This window comes from Diceros bicornis, chromosome 8, assembly GCF_020826845.1.
Source record: "Diceros bicornis minor isolate mBicDic1 chromosome 8, mDicBic1.mat.cur, whole genome shotgun sequence".
NCBI lineage: Eukaryota > Metazoa > Chordata > Mammalia > Perissodactyla > Rhinocerotidae > Diceros > Diceros bicornis.
In genome coordinates this window covers 29,773,577-29,795,363 of record NC_080747.1, presented here as the reverse complement: position 1 = coordinate 29,795,363, position 21,787 = coordinate 29,773,577, and the positions used below count along the sequence as shown (strand labels likewise).

General features: G+C 36.7%; 1 protein-coding gene across 7 annotated transcripts in view; it reads left to right on the top strand.

Annotated features, from left to right (window-relative positions):
* ARAP2 (ArfGAP with RhoGAP domain, ankyrin repeat and PH domain 2) overlaps positions 1 to 21,787 on the top strand; it is a 187,085-nt gene that overhangs the window by 51,327 nt on the left and 113,971 nt on the right. For all 7 annotated transcript variants that reach the window (XM_058546854.1, XM_058546856.1, XM_058546857.1 and 4 more), the window contains exons 9-11: positions 4,326 to 4,504; positions 16,026 to 16,141; positions 19,091 to 19,290. In XM_058546854.1, coding sequence (XP_058402837.1) covers positions 4,326 to 4,504; positions 16,026 to 16,141; positions 19,091 to 19,290 — 495 coding nt within the window. The remainder of the gene's footprint in view (positions 1 to 4,325; positions 4,505 to 16,025; positions 16,142 to 19,090; positions 19,291 to 21,787) is intronic.

The window sequence follows — 21,787 nt, the reverse complement described above, 5'->3', positions numbered from 1 at the left end:
TTTTTTTTTTTTTTTTAAAGAACACGTGAGATAAAAAACATATAAATTCCCCTAGTTGTTTTGGGTAAGCAGACTTACCAGTTTGGGAATCTTCAGTGTTTTTAGAAGCAAGGCATGGAATGTTTGCTCTGTGGAGGGAGAGCCAGGGGAATTGAAAGTTCTCTGTTGTATACTTTGATCGACTATCCTAATGTAATAAGGCCACACACTGTGGAGTCATTCTTGAATCTTTTCCTCTCACCTGTCTCACATCCAGTCCATCAGCAAATCTTATCAATTTGACTTTGGAAATATGTCCGGATTCTGACTAATTCTCAATACCTCTACTGCTACCACTCTAATACAAGCTACCACTTCCATCTGGATTCTTGTAATAACCTCCCTTGATTGACCACAGTCGTATTTTCCGTACAGCTGCCAGAGTGCTCATTCAACCAGGAAGTCAGGTCATGTCAGTCCACTTCAGCTGCTGTGTTGTCTTTCCAACTCACTGAGAGTAAAGTATGTGTGATGTCCGAGAGCCCCTTCATGATCTGGCCCTGGTCTGTCTGTCCTTGTCGCCTTCTGTGCTCCTCACTCACTCAGGGGCCTCTTGTTCCTTGAACATGCCAAACCTGCTGCTGCCTTGGGGCCTTGACACTGCTGCTGTCTTTGTCCTGGAATGCTCTTCCTCCAGCCATCCTCCTGACTTGCTGCATCACGTCCACTTCTTTAGGCTTTTGCTTAACTGTCGCCTGCCTTCCTAGGCTTTTTCTATTGCCCTATATAGAGTAGAACTTCTTATGCTCCTCATCTCGTGCTTTATTTTGTCCCATTGCACTTGTTGCTGTGTGATGTATTACATATCTACATTTTATTGCCTCCTCCTTTGAGAAGAGTGTAAACTCTAGGAGAGTAAGGCCGTGGTCTGTCTTGTTCCCTGCTCCATTCCTGGCGTTCACAGTAGGTCTTGCAACACAGTAGGCACTCAGTAAATACTTGTGTGAATGAATGGTTACCAATTTCAAGAACAACCCTAGTGTGTCATAATCTCTTCTCTAATATTGATCATGGGTTACGTTGAGAGATTTTTAGTTAGATTATATTATCGTATCAAAGCTAAGGGTCTGTCTAAACTTTGTTAGACTCTGTTATTAATGCTTTACATGGCCCTTGCATAGTAATCCCTAGTATAATTAATCCTTTGTTATTCATGAGTATGCCTACTGCTAAATCCAGTAGTCCAGAGAATATTGTCTCTCCCGTTGATTTTTTAACCTCCTTTTTTTGATTCTTACGCTATAAGTTGGCATTCCTGAAAGCCTCAAAAACTAATTTGAGGTTTGAGGGAATTGCTGTTGCCTTTTATTTACATTCTAGCATAATCCCAAGAAAGTGGCAATTTTATTTCCCCTACTCGTTTTTTGTCCTTTTCCAGCCTGGAGTGTTCTACTTTGAGCAAAGCCATTTCTAGATCAAAGCACGTTCTCAGAAGGAATGATGCTTAGCACAGTGCTAAGATCAAGACAGAAACTCAATAAATATTTGTTATTGGAAAGAATAAAAGTACCTTGGTGTGAAGAGTGGAGAAAAGCTAGCATAGTGCCTAGCTTTGTCCAAGGGGAAATCATGATTTGTTTTTGAATATTGTGACTTATCAAAGCATATTCCCCATGTCCAAGGATGCACATATTGCATAGCCAAGTACCAATGACACTTGTAATCTCTTTTATTGTGTTTGAATTATCTGTATCACTGTTTATCTCCATTGGCCTGGGTAATTGAGAATAAACTGAATGTTCCTATTAATTCCTGTTCTTCTTCATGACTGTTTACTTCCTATTAGTAAATGAGGCCCTCAGGAGCTAGATAATTCTTCTAGGCTGTAAGGGAACCATTTGTTGAGATGCAGCCATAATATGCTTAAGTTAATGTAATTGCCAGTTTCAAATTATTTCCTGAGAAACTGAAATATATGCTAATAGTAATCTGGAAAACCACAATCACTTTGGCCACTTCATTAAATTATGATCTATATTTCAAACTCAGTGATTTATATGGATTAATGTAAACAAAAAACATCTACCATTTACTTGGCAGGAATATCTTGTGTGAAACTAATGATCACAAGTCATAGCCAACTTAGGTGGACAGTCTGTTGCTGTTACTGAAAATGTAATGAATTATCATAGTGCAGTCTGGATCTGTTTATGTAGATGTAAAATGTAGAGCAGCTCCTGTATGTTGACATTGACTTAGTTACCTGAATATTTGCATGTCTTTTAGTTTACAGTGATGCTGGGGAGGTTCAATAAATATTTCATCCTGATATATAGGAACAAGCACTGTTACCTGGGCATTATGTGACACCTGCAATAAAGTGTTTTTGAATGAGTTTCTAATAAATATTTTGGCCTTGGTCATTAAAGACACAAGAAACTGATTTTAGTAGTTTTGAAGGTGAGCCAGAATGAAGATGATTTAAAAATTAAGACTCATATTGTGAGGTAACATTGGATTCATGTTTGAGTGCGAGCAAGTCTAAAATGGAGACATTTCAATCCGCAATGAAGTTATTCTGGCCAAACCTGTCTTAGAAGGATCTGAGAGACTATTTAATTCCTCAAGCTTGCGTCCTACTTACTCTTTCCTTCTCCTTCCTTCTTGAAAATTTTTCCTACCTGGAATTCAGTCTGTTTGGTTTTTTTCCCTTTTGCCTTGATAACCACTTCTCCAGTTGTTTTTTGCTAGTCCGTTTTCCAGCCTCATAGATACAGTTGTACCTCAAGGTTTGTCCGTTTCTTCTCTTTTTCCATTAAACCTTTATCTACTTCTGTGAGTCTCCTCTTGTAGAGAATACCTTCGTTCACATGTTGCTCTCCGTCTGCCTAGATGCTCATGCCAGGGCACTGAAAACCTGAGGTGGTTCTGTTAATAAAATGGAACCTTCTACCTTCTTTGTCTGTTAAATTCATGATACCAAGCTACTTTTTATTCTGAGTAATTTAATTTTTTTGTGAACACCTGCAAACATATTTAAAACCTCAGCTATTTTTTAGTCCCTTTAATGTCTTGATTATTCGTATGTTCTTTTGTTTCCATTTTCATTGTAATTTAAGTCTTTCTTGCCTTATTCCTGGTCTCCAAACTTCCAGTTTGGTCTACGTATCATCATCCTAATCATGTCCCTTCCTTGCTAAGAATCCTGAAATGATTTTCCTTTGCCTCCATAATAAAGACAAAATTCCTTACATAAGCACTCCAGAATCTCTAGCCATTTCCCCATTATTTCCTTGTGAGTTCAAAATTATGGATATGCTCCTCTGTCAGTAAGTCCCTGAACAGATGTTGGTTCTTTCTGCTTTTGTTCGTATGTTTTCCTCTGCTTAGAGCTATAAAGTTCTGCTCTTCCCTCGCCTACACCCCGGTTTTGTCTTTTGAATTGCTCCTCATTCTCAAGACCTAGCACAAATACCCCTTTTTTCATAGTGCCAAGAATAAGTGTCTGAGAGTTAAAACATTTGATTCTCCTAATTTTAATACTAACTTGCTGTATGACCTTCAGAAAATCACTTACCTCCATTGAATTGACTCATATATTTTTTGATACCATTTGTATGACATTTATAGTATTCTGTGTTCCATTATGCGTTCATATCTAACTTGACTTATAGCTTTGATTGCTCTTTGGGGACTAGATCGAATTCCTATGCCTGTAACACAGTGTGTTGTACATAGTTGAAGGTCACTTAACTTTTGCCGAAGGAGAGAACTAAGTTTTAATTTACCAGAGGAGATGCTGTTGTTAGTGACTGGTGAGAATGGAATGGGTGAGTGAATATCTAGGCAAGCATACTCTTAAGCAGAGTAAGTTCCAAGTGACTATTAGAAAGTACGATTTTTGGGGCATTTGAGTAACTGAATTGCCAGGTACAATCTGTTAACTGTTTGGTAACAATATTACTTTCTAACATTAAAAGAGAAAATCCAATCTCATGAATAATCTAAAACCATTAACATGGATTCGAATCACCTGGGGATCTTCTTAAGCATGAAGATTCTGATTCATCAGGTCTGGAGTGAAAACTGAGATTTTGCATTTCTAATAAGTTCCCAGGTGAAGCCAATGGTAATAGTTACAGGACAACTGAGTAGTAAGTGCTATTTCTTTTCCCTTACAGAATGGAACCTTTGGCCCTGCCTGCAATAGCATTTAGATTGTGGTTGCGGGAAAGAATCTGTGAATTATGTGTTGGCAGAGAGAGTAGATCCTTTGTTCATGTTTCTATGTCTGTATAACTCATATAAATATGGATGTATGTATTTTCTCCTGTCTTTGTTTTCAGAAGAGAGAAATGACTGGATCAGCATACTGTTAAATGCACTGAAATCGCAACCCCTTTCCTCGCAGCCTCAAGCAGTTGTTCCACCTGAGAAATGTGGCTATCTTGAATTGAGAGGGTATAAATCTAAAATTTTTACTGTGTTAAGTGGAAACAGCGTGTGGCTTTGCAAAAACGAACAGGTGAGCTATGTTGTAGTAATTGCAAATTGTGGTTCCCTGATTACATTAACAACTGTGTTTTGTTCGTTAAACTTATTAGTGTTTTTACATATAGAGTCTTGCTTTTGCCTTGAGTACTAAATGTAACAGAGTTGTTTTGTTGAATTTTCTCAGTTGCACCAGCAGCAGGAAAGTAATCTACATCAAATTTGAGACTGGACATTGCCTTTTTAAGGGACTGAGGAAGTAGAATCATTGAAAATAATTTTTGAAAAGTATTCCTTAGCTGAAGTAACGTTATAAAACTACGTGAGAGAATAATTAAGAACCAGTTAACCATTACAGCTGTTGATGAAATAGGCCCAGTTCTGCACCTTTTGTGTTTCTTCTGTTTTTGTGATAGAAAATTATAGAGTAGGCACAGGTAACATATTTTCTTGAGTTTACCGGGGTGTTCAGGTCTGTTTTTTATCTCTTTGAACAGGTATGTTGCTTGCAGAGGAAATAATTTACTAGAGGCAAGTGATTGATATACATACATGCATACACATGTGCACATACATACATATACATATCACATATATAAATTAGAGATACTGTGATATTGAATTTGCTTAATATCAGAGGACTCAATAGAGAATTTAAATGTTTTGAGGAGACTGATGTTAAAATAAAGTTTTAACAAATTCTGTTAACTTCATTTGATTCTGTAGACTTCCTTTCTCTAACGTATCTGGTTTTTAATATGTATAAGAAAATTATTTCCTTACCTCTTTTTGGGAATTAATCATTAATTTTTCAGCCTAGAATATCTTGGATGCTTAGTAATTATTTGTGGAATTAAGCGATGTGCTTTGGATAGCTGATCTAAGATGAACTCATTTTATGATATATTGTAATTAGTTATGATAAGGTGAAATATAAATGCTGATTATTTTCATAAAAAAAGAGGTATCAACTCAAAACAAACAGTGGTTTCAAAAAAATTAACTATAGATCTTTATCCAAAGCATCCTCTGAACTTCACTGTGAACTTATTCGTTACATTTTTTTTGGATAAGATTTCTTGGCCAATTAACTGTGGAAGGCATCGTTGAGCACTGTTGGCATGTTAATAACTTGGATAGCTGGCATATTCCTCAAGAAGAATAGTGATGTACAGCTTAATAATGTGTAGGAACTGAATGTGAACATTTTTAGTCTGAAGTAAGATGATTAAAACTTTTCTTATTGGAATGGAGGTTAAAAATGCATAATTTCCCTTTATCAGTATGGAAGTTACTCTGCCAAATTAATTGAGGTATTCATTTTTTGCTTGCATAGACCCGATGGACTTCAAATTATTAGTTTCATTGCTTATATTAGCTAGATTGTTCGAGTTTGTTGTTCTGTAGAAGTAAAGTAGATGTTTTTAACATTTTATTAACTCTTTTTGATTAGCAAAAAATTATATGCAATTGTTTTAATATTAATAATTGAGGATAAAAAGAATAATGATGACTACCATTTGTTGAGTGTCAGATACTGTGCTAATTAATTTATAAATATTCCCTTTTAATCTTCCCCACAAATGTAGGAGGAAGATATTCTCATCCATATTTTATAGATGAGGGAAACGACGATTGAGTAACTTGTTTAAGGATTGATCTGCAGTTCATCATGCAGAGTTTAATTTAAAAGCAGAACTTTATAACTCTAAGCCTAGCTTCTTAGCCACTATACCAAACTGTCTTTTTTAAAGTGTGTGTTGAAAGGAAAATTTCTGACTAGTGACCTTTTAGAAATAGCCTAAGGATTCTTTCCTTGAATAACTTAGTTGCCTAGGAGGTTCAGAGTGTGCATTCAACAAACATTGTATACCATGTCAGGCACTCTAAAAATGATGTGCTTACTGAAGAGGACACAAGGCTTATCTTTCAGGAGGAAAAGTAAGACAAAACCAGCATTTATGATAGATAGTGAGCTCACTGCTTTTTTAGACTTCTGCAGGAGTTACAGAGAAGTGCAAAAAAGGGCATCTAATGAAGTCTGGGAATTAGAAACACTTCCAGGTACACAAGTAATGAATACATTCTCCTTAAAAATTAAAGCGTTAATGCTGCACCCCTCCACATCTTTGGAGAAGTAAATCTATTTTTGATGTATGTATATTTCAAGTCCTTTTCAATGCATTAACATGCATACACACACACACACACACACACACACAGACGTCCTTAAAAAGTGCTTACTATTGTTTGTGTATATGTTCTTTTAAAAAAAGTTGCATCATATATATGGAGCTAGGTCTTAAAGGACTTGGTCTTGAGTCAAGTCTTAAAGAATTAGTTGGCTCAAGACTGGATAAATTAAGGAAGGCCTTCCACATTTGGACCCAGGCATACCATTTGTTTCATCTATTTTTACATCCTGGTGTATGCCTTTCTCTCCAGAGCAAAGTTGCCCATTGGTTTTCTCGCAGGGCTGAGCAGATTGTGTGAAGAACTTGGGTGACGTGCTGTATAAGAAGTCTTTCTCATGAATCCAGAGGGCTTTAAGCTAGTATTTTAGGAAAAGCATTAAAAAAAATAAAATAGTTTGATATAACTTCTGAGAGTTTTATACACACAACACACAAAGTAATCTTGTTTTTTTTTTAAACATAATGGAAAAAATCTGCTCATTATTAAGAATGTAAGAGGTGTTAGATTTAACCTCTGTGTTTTCATTTGTGTTGGATCTAATTCAGTTCCATGCATCAAAGCTTAATTATTATTATTTTTTAAAATAGCAAATTTATTGCCTAGATAACTTAGAGTATGAATGGAATAAAAAATAAATAAAATTCACCTGCACCACCCTAACATATGAACTATTTTCATTTTTCTTGCCTTTGTTTATATATAGTTTTACTGCTTTACTTTGGAGATCACTCCAGAGAGAGTAAACAGGCAGTGGATAGAGGTGGAAGGGTAGCTATTACAGCATATGCTGAAGAGTTACTAAAAAGGAAGCTCAGAAGCTCATTAAGCAAAAGAAGCATTGGACTGGGCAGTAGCAATTGTAGGTTTTCGTTTTTGTTCTGCTATTAATTGGCTCAGGTAATTAAGTTAATCTCTTTAGGCTTAAATGGCATCATATGAAGAAGAGAGATGGATTACTATCTCTAAGGCCATTATTTAATTCCACACATGTGGGCTCATTCCAGACCCATTGACTTAGAATTTCTGGGGATGGGGTGTTGGAACCTGCATTTGGATAAAGCATCATCCCGGGTGATTCAGTGACAGGTGATCCAAAAACCCCACACAGTAAAATATTGCTCTAAGAGTGTTTTCTTCTTTAAAAATGATAAGCATCCAGGTGAAGTAAGCAAGATATTTCTGAGTTGGAAAATGTGCAAAAATAGCCATCAATAACATTAATGAGATCAGTACTTCTTTAGTTCTCCCCGCAAGTTGGGGTTGCTATGCCTCTTTTTTTGATTAACTTTCATTTGGAAGTGTATCTTTTTCCTGACTGAACATTTTGAAATGTACAAACATTTAAGTGGAAAGTTTAGAAAATCATTAATATTGTCAATAAATTTTTAAAATTTGAGAAATTGTTACTAATGTGTATAGTTTTAAACTATAACTATTGGTATGTTTTCACTAAAATTATTTCCCATCAGTTCCTTTAACTGTGTATGTCTGTCTGGAAATTTACTCTAATTTTGTAGATTATTGTTTATCTTTTCTAGAGCTTTTTCTCTGTTTCCAGTAGGTGTTCTGAAGATTCCGTGTCAAGCATCCCTACAAATATATTTTCAGTAGTTCTTTCACCTTTTCTGGATCTGCCCTTCTACTGAATCAAGGAATTTCCAAGCTAAAATAGCCGTTAGAACAGACTGTTACAACTATTGCCTTTACTCATTTTTGACATTCCTTCTCTTTAAGAGAAGCGGCATAATGATAGCAAGGGGGATGCCAGTCTGCACATTCTCAAACAGTTCACTGACAGGTCTAAACTCTATAGAATTAACAGACTTTTTGTTTTCCCAACTGCTCCGTTCAGAGATTCACTTTTTTCATCTTTCTTTCTCTTTCATTCATTAGCAGTGTGTAGGAACTCAAACTTGAAGTAGCTCTTGGCTAAGTAGGAGAAATGCCTTAGGAAATGGTAGGTTTGTTTTGTTTTTTTCTAGATAGGCTGTAAGAAGTGGAAATAATTATGAGAGATAGTAAAAACGTTTGTTAGAGAGGAAGATGGCAAAGTAAAAATAGACGGTAAAATTCGTTACCTAATTACGCAGTTGCAAAACACTGTGGTGCTATTATCACATAAATTAAATATCATCTCTTTACATATTTAGCACCCTGTCACAACCTCTCCAGGTGTTTAATTTTTGCACATTTTCTTCTGTTTCTTGTCTCTGCTTATGTCTTATATGCCTGCAAAATATTGTAATTATGAGAGTTTTTCCACATTGTTGCTTCAACTTTGTATAAAATGAGTTGTGTAATTGAGTTTGTATAGGTCAGACTACAGTTCACCGTGTTTCTGTATTTATTCATCCGTTTTACAAATGCTCATTGGGCACTTTTTCATTTCTGGTGCTGCTCTAGGCACTAGGAATATAGTGGTAACCCAAAAGATGTTTGTTACGCTATGATGGGGCTAACACATAGTGATGAATAAATAAATGAGATTTCTGATAGCCTTCTGTATGTAGCCTTTTCCTCCTTTTTGATTAGTTTATTTGGCAAGAATTCCTATGACCCTTTTCTAAAGAATTGTTTACAGTTAAAATGTTGTTAGCTACATGAATAGGTACCAGTTTCATTTTAATCTCAAAAGTGTTATATTCTAATTTTTATGTTCCCAAATTAATGGTGTGAATCTTTACTTTATTCACTGCTGTGTCCTCAGGAGCTCCAGGCAAGTAGCTGACACTCAGTAGCATTTGTAGAATGAAATTGTTGAATTAATGGTCATTTACAGCTGTTTTCTTGACTAGATAGCTTATCTTTTAAAGAATTTTTCTTTTAAAATTATTTTCTTTACGAATTGTCTTTTTATTTTCTTTCTTCATTTATCTATTGGGGTTTTATTGTCTTTTCTGACAATTTCTTTAAGCTCTTCATATAATAACGATATTACTCTTCATGTTGTATTTTCTGCAACTTTTTCTAAACTACTGCTTTCTTCTCATTTTTCAGTTAATTTTTGTTGTATAGAAACTTTGTTTATGTAATTAGTTTTTTTTAATCAGTTGAAGGCTTATAGATTTCCTGTATTCTGGAAAAATAATTATTTTGTAAATTTATTTATCTTAAAATGATATGGATGTAGGGGGGCTGCCCCGTGGCTTAGCGGTTAAGTGTGCGAGCTCTGCTACTGGCGGCCCGGGTTTGGATCCCAGGCGTGCACCGACGCACTGCTTGTACAGCCATACTGAGGCAGAGTCCCACGTACAGCAACTAGAAGGATGTGCAACTATGACATACAACTATCTACTGGGGTTTTCGGGAGAAAAAGGGGAAAAAAAAAGGAGGAGGATTGGCAATAGATGTTAGCTCAGGGCTGGTCTTCCTCAGCAAAAAGAGGAGGAATGGCATGAATGTTAGCTCAGGGCTGATCTTCCTCACCAAAAAAAAAAAAAAAAAAAAGATATAGATGTAGTATATAAGCCAGTATTTTTTTTTTTTCGTGAGGAAGATTAGCCCTGAGCTAACATCTGTCGCCAATCCTCCTCTTTTTGCTGAGGAAGACTGGCCCTGGGCTAACATCTGTTCTCATCATCCTCTACTTTATATGGGACGCCGCCATAGCATGGCTTGACAAGTGGTCTGTCAGTGTGTGCCTGGGATCCGCACCCTCTGGCTGCCACAGCAGAGCATGTGCACTTAACCGCTACGCCACCGGGCCGGCCCCCCGGTATTTTTTCTTTATTGAGGTCACGTTGGTTTATAACATTATATAAATTTCAGGTGTACATCATTATATTTCAACTCTTGTATAGACTACATTGCGTTCACCACCAAAGGTCTAGTTGCCATCCATCACCATACAAATGTTCCCCCCTTACCTCTTTCATCCTCCCTGCTTCCCTGTCCCCTCTGGTAACCACCAAACTCTTCTGTGTCTGTGTGTTTGTTTGTTTATCTTACACATGTGAGTGAAATCATATGGTATTTGTCTTTCTCTTTCTGACTATAAGCTGATATTTTAAAAATGTTAAATGAGATAATAAAATATAAACGTACACTGAAGTATATATACTGTTACATATATGGTATTGCTAGTCGAACAGAATTTCTACAAATGGATGTGAGGCAAACACAATTGGCTTTGGTTTCCATTTGTTATGTTGTCCTGACAGGCAGTCTCCCATCTTTTCCTGATGAGTTTTTGAATATCATGTTAGTATTAGTGAATGCATTACAACCAGATGTCTTACTTGGTGGGTTTGTGTATCCATTTAATGATAATTGTGGCATTGAGTTTATAACTACATAAAATTCACTTGATTAAACATTCTCAAATCAGGATATAACAAGAGACTCATTCCCCCAACATAATGTTCCCTGGTGTCTGGCATGGGAGTGAAACTCAAATAGAATTTAAATAGACCTCATAGGGCTATGGGTTGTGTGGCAGAGAAAGAAGCAGCAGGATGTAGGCGGTGGCCTCAGATTCTCTGGGTTCTGTATCTGGCCAAACTCTGCATCTGGTGTTTCCCCGGAAATCTGGTGCCAATGTCATACAATGCCACATCTGTTTTCAACAGAAGTTTAAGCACCGAGTTCTTAAATTCTTGGCATGGAAACCTGGCATCCAGTATTTCCAAAAATAGGTTGAGATTTCAGCAAATTTGGGGTTAACAAACCCTTCTTTAATTTTTCTGTTTAGGACTCAAACTTTTATTTTGTTCTTTCACTATGTAGTTTTAACCAGATTCTGTTGCTATAAATTTGTACAAATAACCTATTTCAGTATCTTGGTAAATTCTAATCTGAATGTTCAGTATGGAATCACTGGTGTGAATACTTTCAGTCGTTATAAATAAAATGGAAATATTTTTATTGAAGACAAATTCTGTGTTTAGAACCCTCAGCTGAAAGGATTGTCTGGATTTATTAGACCCTCAATTTATACTTCTTCATTCAATTTTTATAATAGTATATAAGGTAGATATTACTGGCTTTTCATAAATGAAGGAATTGAGGTCTAGATAAACTAAATAACCTGCCAGTAAATGGCTCAGCCAAGATTCTCCTGTGTCTGACTCCCCATGCCCACTTGGTCATTACCACCTTTGCAGTGTCCTGATCTACTCTGCCAAGCACGGCCATTGTTACGTAGTACTAGTGGTGGGATTTATGCTTTTTGAGATTCTACATTCTATGACAGCAAACTAAATGTAAAATATTTTGTTTGTCCAGAATCTGTTTTTAGCTTTATACTTTCTGTAATAATCTACCTATTGAATTTTTATGCCATTGTTTGTTTCAATCCAAGTTATAGCGTTTTAAAGGTTGAAAATTTGGCTTGTTCCTGACTTGTGCTGTTTTTCAAAATGAGAATAGTGCTGACAATCGGATTGTAGTAAATGGGTCATTTATTTTAATTCTCTTGAAAGTTTAACATTCACATTCCATTCCATTTTTTAAAATTTGTGTATGCCTGCTAGTTATTTTAAAATATTTTTTCTTGTAATTAACTTTTTAACAGGTAATATGTTCTGTTGGCTTCCAATTCAAGAGATAGAAAATAACAATAATTATAACAATCGCTGACTAGGACTATGGAGCACTTACTACATGCCAGGCATTTGTCTAAGCATTTTTAAGGTAGTAACTTAATCCTCCTACACTGATGCCATAGGTACGACTGTTATCACATTTTGCAAACGAGTGAACTGGAGCAAGAGAGGTGTGCTTGATCAAGCTGGTCTGGGTTTTGTTGTTTGTCCAGTCAAGTGTCACCTCCTTTGGAAAGCTTCATATGAACATAGTTGTCTCTCTTCTGGGCTGGATTCAGTGCTTACCCTACAGCCATGCATTTTTCTTTCATTGCACTTACTACAATTTTCTCTCATTCCTTCCTTAGGCTAAAGCTTCCCCAAGGCGGGTGCCGAGTGTTATGCTTTTGTACAGACCTGGGCCTTAGCACAATTTCTAGCACCCACTCGGTACTTAATAAATACGATTTTGCCAGGACAGATTTTCCCATTTTGAAAATGTCTGTATCTGTTCTGCCTTCTTCACAGAAATATTGAGAAAATCAAGTGAGATCTCATTGCTGTTTGTAAGCTTCAGAGCATTACACAAATGGATAATAAACCAATTATGGAGTGTACTGTATACGCTTAATAAAGACTGATGCTTTTGAAGCCTCCGGACATTAGCACAAGGGTTGGCACCCAAGACAAGCAGGATCTTGACAATCCAATGTGTCACTGTGTTCTGCCAGCCTATTTTTGACCTTAATGATTTCAAATGGTTTTTGTATAGTCCTCTTGCAAGCTTTTTTTTTGCTCTAGAGAAGGCAGAGAGGGAAGTGTTTATATCCTGATATTTAAATATTGCTGACTCATATTGCTGGACCCAGTCTAGATCCTACAACTGGTTCTGCTGTCTAATTCAGTGTTTCTCAATGTTGGCTACATATGAAAATCACAGGGTTGTAGTTTTGTTTTTTAACTGAAGATTCCTAGGCTCTGCTTTGATGCATGGAATCAGAATCTCAGGGTGGGAGAGAGAGATCAACGCAGGTAATTTTGATAAGGATCGAGGAATGAGATATATTCTAAATGTGTTCTAAATACTGTCTGAAAAGATTGCTTAATGTTCTCACAAATATTGCTGATGAGAAACGCAGTTGTTTCATATTTTATGGCTCTCGAGAGCACTGACATTTATTTTGTCACTCTGCTGTACGTTTTACAGTCCACTTGTGCCGGTGAGTTCAGTGGATACTTTAATTACTCAAAACCATATGGCCATGGCAAGCAGCTGATAAATGGGTTACAGTTTTTTTTCCAGCTAAAGAATCATCTTTGCCTGGCTTGGGAAACATTTGGGGCCTTGAGCCGACCCTCACTTATTTTGTTTTTAACAGAAATTGCAGCTTTCCAGGTAGACATTTCATGACTTGCTTGTAAGAATGAGGGGCCGTCTATTTAGTCTGGAGCCTTGATGAGGCTCATCAGTTTCCATAAAACGTTGTCAGTCTTACCATCTGCCAGTCTGGTGGTCTGAGTATGTATCTCTGCCTTTAGTAACACACAGTATCTGCAGGCTAGGCCCGCATCAGAGAATGTAACCGAGAGTGGTCTGATACCCAGCTCTTGTCAAAAGCTTAATTATGGAGAATTTTTTAAGGACATGCAGTCTAACTATTTTATTCTGGAGTTATTCCTGTATCAAGCTGGGCCATCAGAAAGCTGTTTTAAAAATATCTTAACTTGCTACCCCTACCTTATTTCCTCATTTATAAAAGAAAGCTTCAGTTTCCAATCACATACGTTGGGGGTTTCTCTAACAGTTGCATTGTCCAGCAGGAGCATTGGTATGGATAATCGAAAATTTGTTTTTTAAGCTGAATAAGTATAACACTGTACCAGTATGCTGAAACTGATTAAAATGGGCAGATTGGAAAAGTTGGATTCCCCTCCTCATATAGATCTATTAAGTACTATTTTTTGTTAAGTGGGCTTACTATGCAAAGTGGAGGAGTATCACATTCTTCTAATTGTTTTACAACACTTAACATGTCTCTGCATCTTTTCTTTTAAATTACTGACTCTCAGTTTCTGGCTTGTTTCTCCTAACAAAACAAGTCATTTGTTCTTTCATCAGAAAAAAATAATACTCAATTGATGACTTGTTTTGTAAATGAGTCATTTCCTCATTCTAACTAAAAACTTGTACATTTAATAAAAAAGGAAGACAAGCTTTTCTGCAATTTGTGGATGGAAACTCTGGATACCTTTACAAGTGGAGGAATATTTGTTATAACATTATTTTATTTCACTTATCAGTCAGGAATACATTTGTGTCAGATGACAACCTGAAGGGTAGCTTTAGTAGATAGGGATTTATTTATTTTAACACATCCCTCGGTGTAGGCAGTAGAGAGCTGATGCCACCAGGGAACAAGATGCTTCCTATTTTTTTCTCACTCTGGCATCCTGAGAGTACAAGAATTTGTCCTCAGGCTTTTCTTCTCAAAGATTCTAACATTCTAAAATGGCTTCTGTGCTTCTAGATGTTATTTCTCAGAAAGATGGAAAGGCAAGGGGTGACAGTCTTTCTTTTTCCAAAGCTTTTCTCTTCCCCCTTTCCTCCCAGAAGCCAGGAATTATTTATATTTTATTGACCAAAACTATGACATATGGCCCCTTCTGTCTGCAAGGTAGATAGGAAAATAGTACTTTTACCGTAGATAGGAAAATAGTACTTTTACCTTTAGCTTATGTAACACGAGAGAGAAAGCGAAGAAGGCCTGGGAATTGTTTCCTTTCCAGTCTCTGCTTGAAGTATCCTTATTGAATATGGACCAATATTTTTTTGTAGTGTGTCTTTATATGGCTACTTTTTCCAGTCATAATTTAATTTAGGAATTCAGAGCACGTTTAATCTGCATCTGTTCACATAGATAATTCATTTTTTGAGGGACAGATTAATTATATTTTTTTTAAGTATTGAGATGATTTGTTTGATAAATCAGATTCCAAAACCCTTCTGACCATCTATTGCAACCTTTAATGCTTTTAGAATGCAGACTCTGTAGCCTTCTGAACAATTTCTAATTTTGGTGAGACAGTTGAACATAGTGGCTGTAGGGGTTGAACAAATGGCAGTTTTCATACCAAAAGAGCATTAAAGGAGCTTTTTAAGAATCCAATTGAAGGAAGGAGAAAGTAATAAAATATTGGAAATGAGATAAAATTGTAAAACACGTAAGGCTTTTGTTTGAGAGTAAATGAGGAGAAAAATAATGTGACCAAGCAGAGGTAACACCATATAGTGAAACAAAGAGCAATTAGATGGCTTCGGTTCTAGTTCTTTCTACCACGTACAACCAGCTGCACTTTCCATGTAAGTTTATCTCTGAGCCTCGGTTTCCCCTTCTTGTGATATAAATAGTAATTACACCAACCTCACAATGTCTTTGGCTTCCCCACGTAGAAGACTGCTGAGCACATCGTAAGAGTTAGTTAACTGTTAGTTTCCTCAGTGACTGGATAAAGATGAAAAAGTGCCTAACTTTTAACAACAAGTCATGTGTCGTTCAATATCTGTGTCCTAGTCAATTTATGTTGCATGTGAAAGAAATCCAGACTTTATCAATAGCCTGACTGTCAAACTTGGAATGGCACCATGTTATCGTATGTTGGAAGTGACTACCTAAAGTAAGAAAACCACTCTCAATCCATTTTTTAATGAATTGTTTATTTCCGTATACATATGTGTAGTAAAATTTAGGAGGATTTATTGGATTTTAGAGAATATCATTGTACTTTCAAAATCCATATTTTTGTTTCTTTATAATTTTTTGTTTTTCTCCAAACTAGGATTTTAAGAGTGGACTTGGTATTACTATAATTCCTATGAATGTAGCAAATGTAAAGCAAGTGGATCGAACTGTGAAACAGTCTTTTGAAATAATCACTCCCTATCGGAGTTTTAGGTAAGCTGTATTTAAACATTTTGTGTTTGTACTGCCATGGGAAAGCTTGAGTGATCCACTTTTACATCGCCAGTGGTGATTTTATTTCCTATAGGACACTTAGTAAAATATGTTTTTTTACATTGTCTAATTTATTAACCAGTATGTAAAAATACCTTGTAAAAGTGACTTGAATAATCATGCAACCTGCAGAGATACTAATTTCATGAGATTTGAATAGTTTCTTTTCTTATTATAGTCATGTGTTGCATAACAATGTTTTGGGCAACGATGGACCACATATATGATGGTGGTCCCGTAAGATTAGTACCAAGTGGCCTAGGTGTGTAGTAGGTTATACCATCTAGATTTGTGTAAGTATAGTCTATGATGTTCGCACAGTGACGAGATAGCTTAATGGCGCATTTCTAAGAACATATCCCCGTTGTTAAGTGATGCATGACTGTACCTCTTTTTCTTAGTAGGCTTGGTGAGTATGTTAATTTTTTTATCAACAAATATATGAAAAATTACTTCACATTCTAAAGGAAAAAAATAAAACGAGAATATTACATTGTCTTTAAGCTGTATTGTTATTTACCTTTTTTTAGCCTAATCAAATACAATCGGTCCTTTAAGATCAGTCCCTAATTGTAGTTGCTCCATAGTGATTTCCTAAAAGGAACTCCACCTTAAAATCATGCTGGATTTAATGGATCTCATAGCACTTGTTGATCAAATATTTTAGCATTTCATTATATATCTTGTCTTATGCTATTCTAGTAATTGCTTCATTATGACAATGAAACAGAAAACTTAATATATGTTCTTAATGTATTAATAATCTATAATGATTGCATAGCTTTAGTACGTAGAAGAGGCATAAATCAGTATCTGTTGAGTTCAACCATATTACTTCATCTCTCACAAATATTCAACATACCACAGGGTATTATGCAGGTCAGAGGCAATTGTCAGAGGCCTTTGAAGGACTAGCGCTTACCTAGCAATTTCAAAAATACTACCAAGTCCATTACTCATTTTATCTGTCAAAGTATGTCTGCTGGCTCAAATTTTAAGAAAGAAATGCTCACATAAAGAATAACAAGCTTTATTTTCAAATATGCAGATTCATTCAAGCCCCAAGTGAAAATGTGGATATTGCCCAAGCTATTTTTACTCACAACACTTCTGACACCAAATATGTGAGATTTTTTTCCTTACACCAACCAATTCTCCAACTCTTCAGACACCAACTGAGTGTCCTACAGTTCAATCCTATTCTGCCACTAACTGCTTGGAGTGAGCATCAGACCCCACAGGTTTAAGGACTCGGTTCCACAAGACTGTCCTCACTTCAGAGGCCAGTCACAATTATTGGGTCCCCAGGTTACCCACACTTCTGTCCAACTTGGTTACAAATCGGGGTTCCCATGACCCCCTCTCCCCCAGGTTTCATAATTTGCTAGAATGGCTCACAGAACTCAGGAAAACAGTTCAGTTATTACCAGTTTATTATAAAGAATGCAACTCCGGAATGGCCAAATGGGAGAGCTGCGTAGGATAGGGAGGGTACAGGAGGTTAGTGGTGCAGAGCTTCCATGCCCTCTCTGGGTGCGCCACCCTCCCAGCACCTCAACGTACTTACCAACCTGGAAGCTCTCTCAATCCTGTTGTTTAGGGGATCTTATGGAGTTTTCATTCCATGGGCATGGTTGATTAAATCCTTGGCCATTGGTGATTAACTCAATCCCCAGCCCTTCTCCCCTTCCCAGAGGTCAGGGGGTGGGGCTGGCTGAAAGTTCCAACTCTTTAATCACATCTTGGTCTTTCTGGTGACCAGCTCCTATCCTGAAGCTGTCTAGGCCCCCAGCCACAAGTTATCTCGTTAGCCTACAAAAGACACTTTTATCGCTTAGGGGATTCTAAGGGTTTTGGGAGCTGTGTACCAGGAACCTGTGTTCCTGAAGCAGGAACCTTTGAGTACCAGGGACAAAGACCAAATATCTATTTTCCATTGTACTATGGTGGCTGTGACCAGTCTTTATGTAGAAGCAGAAACCACTAAGAAATTAATAAATAGTATAGTGATGATGGAACCATAAACTGCTTCAAAAAATATAATCCACGTAGCCCACTCAGTTTTCTTATAGATTAAGAATATGTTAGTCATGTGTCATTTTTATTGTATTTCAAACCATTTTCATCTTCAGAACACAACATTTTAACATGAAGCATCATTTTGTGGGTCATTGACTGAGTATGAAACACTGTAGCACATTTCCTGGCACATCATAGGTACTCAGTAAATATTTCTTGTAGGGGTGAACTGATGTTTAATGTTTTATCCTTTCACTTGGGCACCCAATAAACACTAAGAATTAAAATAAATCAGAACATGGCTAAAAATGAGTGAGAATTGTGTTAGAATAGTAATCACTTAAAACTTTTTTGGTTTCTCAGTTTCTTAAAGCCATCTGGACATTATTCTAATTAAAAAAAAAGAATTTATTTTTAAGACTGAAAAAAAGTCAAAATTTCTGGTGGCTGTTGTTGATAATTTAATTTTAGACTATCATGGCATTCTTTCTTGGCAAAATAATCCCATTGTCCTGACACTCTGCCAGTCTCTTATTGATTATTATATAACCACTGCTTAGGAAAAAACATGACCTCTCATTTAAGCTTTTGATCCAGCAAGGCAATTTTTATATCCTGGTCAGAAAAATGTGTATGTTAATTTTGGTTCAAGATATGTAAACAGAGTCATAAGCCGTGTGGAAAGTTAAAGGAAAAAAAAAGATTTCTAAATTAGATGATTTTTAACAGAAAAGATTATCCAACTGCCTAGAAGGCACGTTTTTTCAGCTGCTGTTTAATTTGTGAGTGAAATGAATGTGCACACTGAACATACTGCTTAATTGGCCTTTCCAACAGAGATCGATAACACAGAAACGTTAATTGTTTCAGCTTTACAGCCGAGTCGGAAAAAGAGAAACAAGAGTGGATTGAAGCTGTGCAGCAATCGATAGCAGAAACTCTCTCTGATTATGAAGTAGCTGAGAAGATTTGGTACAATGAGTCTAACAGGAGCTGTGCAGATTGCAAAGCCCCGGATCCTGACTGGGCATCCATCAATCTCTGCGTTGTCATCTGTAAGAAGTGTGCAGGTAATTAGTGATGAGTTATGCTCATCACTGCTTGGTGGCAGATTGGCGCTGAATGCTCTTTATTGTCACATATAGTGTGTCCCAGCTAATGGTTGTGAAAAATGAAAACAGAGCTTATTCCCTTTAAATCAAATTTAGAAATATAATTCTCAACTTCTCTTATGCATGACTTAGATATAAAAATTGATTTTTAAGCATGTAATCATTTTTTTGTGCCTACTGGTCCATGTATGGATTTTAAAAAGACAGTGTTGAAATTTTTAGGTTTTAGGTGACTATGTTTCAGAATATACCCTGAACGCACTTGCTGTTTGTATGATTTGTCCATTTTTCCCAGTCCTATTTTGTAAGACCTGTTTTTCACATCAAGGTTGTTCAGAGCCCTGAACTTGGTTCATCAGATCTGGTATCTCTTATAATGAGAATTTTTGTATAGAAGCATTTTCCAGGCGTATTGAAGTTTATGAAAGTAACCGGTATTATGACTGGTTTTCTTATGGTGATCTTACACTTCACAGACTATGACAGCTCATTGTATTTGGAGCTCAATTGTCCAAGTGAGTAGAGGGAATGGACCCCAGCTTAGGTAGGTGATCATGGAGGTCTTGGAGAAAGTTAGCCACAACCTAAACTTTACTTCAACTTTTTCAGCTCTACCAGGTACCATGCTGGTCCTGGGAATTAAAAAGATGTATAAGACTTGACATTTTTTGTACAAATATGTGAAGAGTAATTACAATAGAGTATGATAAGGACAAGATTAGACTTGAGTACAGATTTCACTGAGAGAATAGAGAGGCGCGCCCACCTCAGCTGGAGCAAAGACAAGCACAGTCGCTTCAAACCCTTAATACTTTTCTAGAGCACTATGCTACCACATTTCTCATCCCACTAAGATAGATTTCCTCCGGAGCTAATTAACATCAATAGCAACAACAAAAAGCATCAGTTAATATCTCCTCTACTTTGTATTTTTTCCCAACCTTTTCTTCTCATCAGTCTCACTGGAAGAGACAACCTTTGTGTTGTCCAGGGATATTCTTTCTATTTATGCTTCCTTTCTTCTTAGGATCCTCACGCATCACTTTTTCACTCTCTGTGTAAGTTATTCCACTATGGTTTCTTTTGTTTTAGCATATAAACTTGCATAAATCTGTCCTGTTAACACCAGCTTTCTGGAAACTTACCATTCCCTTGTATGTATCATTTTCCGTTCTTTTTTCCTTTCATAGACAACATACTTTCAAGAGAAGTAGTCTGTGCAGGTTTTCTGCATTTCTTTAACTTTTTGGTTTTTCTTCAGCATCTGTCATCAGCCTTCTTTTCTCTCTACTCCAGTAAAAATGTTTTCACCACATTTACCAATGTATTTTACCTCTCACTTTCTGTGTGGTCAGTTCCTATCTTGAGTGTCTTCTCTGCAGTATTTGACTCTCTCAGCCAATCTCTCTCTATGACTTCCCATCCTCCCTCAACTTCCAAGAGACCATTCTCTCTCAGTGGGCTCTTACTACTCTGGTCATCCTTTTTCAGGTTACTTTTCCTCCACTCACTCCTAAAATATGTGTGTTCCCTTGGGTTACATCCTCGGCTCTCTCACTCTGATATTCCTGAGTGATGTTATCTATCATTTGAATTCAACACTCATTTTTGAGCAGATGATTCTCACTCTGTTGGATGCCATACTCTTATATCTACCTACAAGAGATTCTACCTAAAAGAATCTCTACTTGGATTTGCCCAAGATACCTTGAAAATAACATGTTACAAATGGAGCTCTCATTGCTGCCCAGCTTGTTTACATAAAACTGCACATTCTAAGTCTTGGTCCGCAGTAACACTATCCACCCTACACTCAACCCTAAAACCTGAGAGACCCTCTTCACCGATTCCTTTCCTCAAAGCCCACAAGTTCCCTCAGTTTTTATCCTCTCAGTGTCTCTAAATCTGCCCTCTATTTTCTCTTCCTGCTGCGTCAATTCAGATTCTATTATTTCTTGCCTGGGCTACTCTGGCATTGCTTCCAGTTCTTCCTACATGCTTCTAAGTTTGACCGATCTGGCCTTTACATAGTCTTGATAAATGCAAACCTATGCAAATTCCTGCCATGGGAATTCTAGGGCTTTGTGCTCTCAGTACTTTCCATTTCTCTGGAAGAAGGGAGGAAAGGAACCTCTTAACTCATGTAGAGAGAGGAATGAGCTTTCCTTCTCATAAGGCAACAGGTCCTTAAGATCAAGGATAATGGCTTTGTACCTTTTTTTCTTGTCAGCTTAGAAAGAAAGCATCTGACACATGCCTGGATGCCCACTAATGACTGAATGATGATTTACATAGAAGAATTGAATTGATGATAATAGACTTTTGGGCTGTTATTCTCTTCCAGGCATACTAGTAGAGTAAAGAATCCACTTCAGATTTTTAAGTACACATTTATTAGAGTTGTAGCTAGTTTTTTTTTTAAGAGTAGAGGGATAATATCTGTATTCACGTACAT